The sequence below is a fragment of the Camarhynchus parvulus genome, chromosome 4 (assembly GCF_901933205.1).
Source record: "Camarhynchus parvulus chromosome 4, STF_HiC, whole genome shotgun sequence".
NCBI lineage: Eukaryota > Metazoa > Chordata > Aves > Passeriformes > Thraupidae > Camarhynchus > Camarhynchus parvulus.
Window position 1 is genome coordinate 1,256,147 of NC_044574.1, and position 6,000 is coordinate 1,262,146.

General features: G+C 51.5%; 1 protein-coding gene across 1 annotated transcript in view; it reads left to right on the top strand.

Moving 5' to 3' along the window:
• EXOC6B (exocyst complex component 6B) overlaps positions 1–5,493 on the top strand; it is a 324,643-nt gene extending 319,150 nt beyond the window's left edge. The window contains exon 22 of the mRNA XM_030947367.1: positions 1,215–5,493. Coding sequence (XP_030803227.1) covers positions 1,215–1,341 — 127 coding nt within the window. The 3' untranslated portion in view covers positions 1,342–5,493. The remainder of the gene's footprint in view (positions 1–1,214) is intronic.
• The last annotated feature ends 507 nt before the right edge of the window (positions 5,494–6,000 follow it).

The following is a 6,000-nucleotide window of genomic DNA, read 5'->3' on the forward strand; positions in this document are numbered from 1 at the left end:
TGCATTCGGGAATTGGGGAGAGACCCCAAAGTGGTATTGATTGGGATTAGAGGGGTTTAAAGCAAAAACACCTGAAAATTTCCAAAAAAAATTGGTGTAGAGCCTGGAAATTCCATGTGCTCCTTTCAGACAACTGGATATTCCCAATCCCTGTTCCATAACCTGTTTGTGCTCCATGCAGGATGCAGGATGCCAGCAGGAAAAACAAGGTTTTCGCCCAGTTCTGGAAAAATTAGCGGGAACTGGGGAGACCCCAAAGTGGCATTGGTTGGGATAAAAAATGCCCCAAAATTTGGTGTAGAGCCTGGAAATTCCATGTTCCCCTCTCAGACCACTGGACATTCCCAATCCCTGTTCCATAACCTGTCTGTGCTCCGTTCAGGATGCGGGACACCAGCAGGAAAAACAACGTTTTCACCCAATTCCAGGAAAAAAGAGTGGGAACTGGGGAGACCCCTAAGTGGCTCCATGATTTGGATAAAAATGCCCCAAAAACTGGTTTAAAGGATTGAAATTCCACGTGCTCATCCCTGAGCACTGGACATTCCCAATCCCTGTTCCATAACCTGTTTGTGCTCTGTGCAGGATGCGGGACACCAGCAGGAAAAACAAGGTTTTCGCCCAATTCTGGAAAATGAGCAGGAATTGGGGAGACTCCAAAATGGTGTTGATTGGGATTGGAGGGATTTAAAGCCTGAAAAATGCCCCAAAAATTGGTGTAGAGGCTTGGAATTTCATGTTCTCCTCTCAGACCACTGGACATTCCCAATCCCTGTTCCATAACCTGTTTGTGCTCCGTGCAGCATGCGGGACACCAGCAAGAAAAATGTTTTCACTCATTTCCAGAAAAAAAGAGCGTGAACCAGGGAGACCCCAAAGTGGCATTGATTGGGATGAAAAATGCCCCAAAAACTGGTTTAGAGGATTGAAATTCCACGTGCTCATCCCTGAGCACTGGACATTCCCAATCCCTGTTCTGTAACCTGTTTGTGCTCAGGATGCAGGACACCAGCAGGAAAAGTGTTCTCACCCAATTCCAGAAAAAACGAGCGGGAATTGGGGAGACCCCAAAGTGGTGTTGGTTTGGATCAGAGGGATTTAAAGCCTGAAAAATGCCCCAAAAATTGGTGTAGAGCCTGGAAATTTCATGTGCTGCTCTCTGAGCGCTGGACATTCCCAATCCCTGTTCCATAACCTGTCTGTGCTCCGTGCAGGATGCGGGACACCAGCAGGAAAAACAACGTTTTCGCCCAATTCCGGAAAAACGAGCGGGACAAGCAGAAGTTGATCGACACCGTGGCCAAGCAGCTGCGTGGCCTCATCAACAGCCACCACTCCTGAGGGGCTCGGGATCTCCTTCCCTGCGGCCTGGACTTCAGGAATCTCGTTGGGAGAGAAGATTTGTATTTTTTTATTCGCCTGGAAAGTCTCCGCGGAGCTTCCCCCCCCCGATGGCAAAACGCTCCTGGTGCAACAATCCTGGGAAAAAGAGGTGGTGGCAGGAGTGTCCTGGATAAACTCCTATTTTCAGGGGTTTAGGAAGTGATGGGAATTCTTGGAGCCTGGGAGAAGTTCACACCCGGACTGGGTTTTTTGTTTTTGTTTTTGTCAAAGCCAAATTGAAGGGATCATCCTGCCTTCCTTCTGTTAATTTATTCCCTTGGAAAACTGAGAAATCTGGGAAGAGCCGTGGGTTCTCTGGGCAGAGGGAAGAGGGTCACCCTGAGGGTGCCCTGTGGTTTGGATTTAGGTAGGAAAAAGGGATTTCCCAGGGGATTTTTCTCCTCTTTTCCCCCTCCACAAGCTGATTTCCATGTTAGCCTGCAAATCCCTGGAATCGCGACCCTTTCCCACATGTCCGTAGCCATCCCTGAGCTCCACTCCGGGACCTGCCAGGGGCTGTGGGATCACGGAGAAGGGTTTGGAGCAGCCTCCTTGATCAGATTTGGGAAAAAAAAAACAGCTGAAGGATAATCTGGGGACGTGTCCTGCGGCAGCGCTGCGGGGCTGGGATGCTGCTGGACACATCCATGGATAGGGAAAGGGAAGGCATGGATGCTCGCAGGGATGAGGGGAAGGCACACTGGGATCTGCCAGTGTCCAGGAGGGATTTTTCCCTTTCTTTTCCATGCTGGTATCGCATCCTACCTCTGCTCCTGATGGCTCAATGGGGAAAACTCCCCTAGGCCACCCTGGCTGGAGCTGGGAATCTCCTGGACACATCCATGGATGGGGAGCAGGAAGGGATGGATGCTCCACAGGGATAGAAGGAAAGCACACTGGCATGTCCCAGAGTCCCAGAAGGGACAGATTCCCAGAGAGGGAAGGATTTTCCCTCTCTTTTCCATGCTGGTGTCCCATCCTCCCTCTGCTCCTGATGGCTCCATGGGGAAAACTTCCCTGGGAAGTTTTGGGGCTGGACCAGTGGGAATCTCCTGGAGGCAGTGGGAGATTCCCCATGGAGCAGCGCTGCTCCAAAGTGCCTGTGGATAAAATTCCCCCTGTCCTGAAGGTCCCCAGGAATTCTCTGCTCAAACCAGGCAGCCACCAACAGGATTTAATCCCAGGGTTCCACTTCCAGAGGGGGATTTTTGCCCTTCCTTCTCACCTTGCCCCTAATCCCTCACATTATCCAGCCACATTCCCAAGCCCTCAAAGGGAATTCCGATCTCCCTGGTGGTTGTTGCAGCCCTGAGCTGCTGCTCCTGTGCCCATTCCCAACCCTCTGGACGCACCAGTCCAGAGGTTTTACCTTCCCACCTTGCTCCTCAGCAATGTTTTGGGGTCGGTTTTCATTTGGAGAAGGTTCCTTTGGCTCAATCCCAAAATTAAACGGGAACACGGTCAGGAATGACCCCCTTGGAGCTCTTAGGCTGTCCCGGCCATCTCCAGCTACAGGGACCAAGGGATTGTTTTCATTGATAAGAGGGAACATTTGTAATTCCTTGGATTTGGAGAGGGATCAGGGGTTCCTTGTGAGCTCCTCCTGGGGGGACATGGAAGAGGAATGACGGGAAAAGCAGCAGGTGAAGGAAAGTTGGAGTCAGCGTGGCCAGAAAGGGATCAGCTTTGGAGACAGCTCTGGAAACGACCCAGAGGGACAAGGGACGGGAGTTCTGGGAGTGGGATGGAGAGGGAGCAGAAACCCCGGGATGCAGGGAAGGGATTTTGTGCTGCCATCCTGAAATTCCACTTTCCCCTCCTATATTGCCCTCCACGAGGTATTCCCACAAAAAAATCCCCAGCAAAGCCTCATTTCAGGTGCTCCAGGCAGCTCCCACTCTTCCCAAACCCATGCAGGATCCCCTTCCCATCTCCCTGATTCCAGGAGCAGCAACCTGGGATGGGTTTCCTCGCTCCTTCAGGAGCTTTTTTTTTGGAAAAACCAGGATTGGGATCCTCCAAACCAGCTCCTGGCACTCGGGATTTGCTGCTGGGGAAGTCAAATCCGGCCAAGGCAGAGATTCTGGGAGTTCCTGATCTCGGGAGGTCAAGAGCCGGAACCGCAAGTCAGAGCCCGGGATGAAAAATGGGATTTTGGGACTCTGGTCCCAATTAACTTTTTGTTCCAAGAGATGTTCCATCACTCCCGAACAAAATTAATCTTTTAAACAGATTGCCCCAAAAAAAAAAAAAAAAGCCCTGGAAGACATCCCAAATCCCCTCTCAGTCTCTTCCTAATGATGGGTGTCCTCCGACACGGATGGAATTGCTTAGGAGGGAAAAGTCGCTGCGGGGAATTTGAAAGGGGGGTGGGAAACGAGGGCAGGGCCCAAATCCAAGATTTCCAGCTTCCCAGAATGAATAATTGCTGCTCTCACACCTCGCTCCACATCCACTGAGCGTTCCTTAGTGGATTTTATTTTTTAAGAAAATTGGATTATCCCATAATTTTCCCGGCTCCAGCAAATATACTCCAGCAGCAGTGGGAAAAAATTATATTAAAATTCAAATTTAGCTTCCCAAGAAGCTTCTTTCCTTCTTCAGGAGTTGTCAGGCATTCCAGGAGTTGGGGATAATCCCATAAAAGGTGTCCAAAGTGGGAATTTGCGGCCCAACCCATCCATGGGATGTTCTCCCTGAGCCACCAGCACCTGGGAGGTGGGAAAGGAGGGGTTTTCCTGGGATTTTTTGGCTATTCCTGGGGCTGGAGTTGAAGCCAGATGCTCCCAGTGATTTTTGCACTTTGTTCCAGATCCAATCCCAGCTCCCGCTCAGATGGGGGCGGGAGGAGTTGGGATGATGCTGTTTTGGGGTTGTTTCCTCCAGAATTGGCTGCTTTGGGGAAGGTGGAATTTCGGACAGGAGCTGTGGGAAGGGTCCTGGTGGCCCCAAATTCCTTGGAAGTGAGGCTGGGACGGAGCTGGGGCCGTTCTGGGGACATCTCTGCTGCCACGTCCCTCGTGACGAAGTTTTGGGATCGAATTCCAGCCAGAACCCAAATCCCAGGCAGAGATTCCTCACCCTTGGGTGTCTCCTGCCTCCGCTGGGCTTTTCCCATTAGTTCTGGGTTGGGTTTGGTGCTTTTTGGGGCCTTGGAGGGGTTTGGAGCATCCAAACACCGTCCCACGCTCCAGCTGGATTCGTGTCCCATCCCTGGATCCCGGAGGATTTTTGGGATCTCTGTCCCATTTTTCCTACAGCTCCACGGGGCTGGAGACCCCTCGTATCCCCCCGGCATGATTCCATATTTATCCCACTGCTGGCAGCTCCAAGGGAACGCAAATCCCATAAATCCCATCCCAGGATGATCCCAGCTCTGCTGTCCACTGGGAACGCCGTGGATCGGTGGGAAGTGACCAGAACACGCCAGGATTGGCTGGGATTCACCCCAAAAATTCCGGGATGGAAGGGGGGGCTTGCTTCACCCCAAAGCTGCTGCTCCAGCCCCTCTCTTGTCCCCAGGGCTGGATTTGGGAAGCTTTTCCCGGAGCTGGGATCCATCCCCACCTGCAGCTTCCCAAAAATTCCGTGGGCAGCTCTGGAATCCTGTCCTGTCCAAGCTGCTCCCTGCCTTGGCTCATCCCTCAGATTCTGTTTTGCCAGGAAAACCCCCCACACTCCCACCCCACATCCCACCCCATCCCACATCCCACCCCACATCCCATCCCATCCCATCCCATCCAAACCCATCCCGCCCCATCCCACCCCATCCCTGTCCCCGCCAGCTGCCGGGGTTGCCTTTTCCCGTTGATTTTGGGGTGGAAGGACCTGATTTTGGGAACCGAGGTGGTGAAAACAGCTTTTTTTGCACAAGTCGTTGCACAATAAGGGGAAAATTTAGCAAATTTAGGTTTAACTTTAAAGGGAAATTTTGTTGTTGGTTTGGTTTTGTTTGTTTTTTTTTTTCCTTAAAACTCGCTAGCAGAGCTACTGATTCCAAGAGGAAAAGGAGCTGGAATGGTTGGAGAAAGGACTGCATGGTTTACAGGTTCAATTCTGTTAGAAATTAGCATGTTGGACATTTATCCTGGTGTAATTCCAATTAAACAAATACAGCATTTAACTGTTTCATTAACGCCTCGTCTGGCTCTGTGCATCCCCGGGGAAAAACCTGACCCCTGAATCCCATAAAGGATAAAATCCCACATCCCCTTTGGACACCTGGCTGCTGCCGGAGCACCCAGGCTTATGGGGGATCCAGGGGCAAGAAAATCCCTGGATGAGAGTTGGATTCCACCCTCCCTCATTGCCCTGAGCAGAAACCAAGTTTTGCTGAAATTTTGGGGGGATTTTAATTGGTTTCTATCCAAAAATTCCTCCCTGGGAAGGTGGGGAGGAGCTGGGTTGGAATTCCCAGATTTGCTGTGGCTGCCCCTGGATCCCTGGCAGTGCCCAGGCCAGGTTGGACACTGGGGCTTGGATCCACCTGGGGCAGTGGGAGGTGTCCCTGCCCATGGAACTGGTTGGGATTTAAGGTCCCTTTTCCACCCAAACCACTCCAGGATTCTGGAGATTGGGAAATTTCACGGAATGGCTCAAGCAGATGATGTGGGGTTT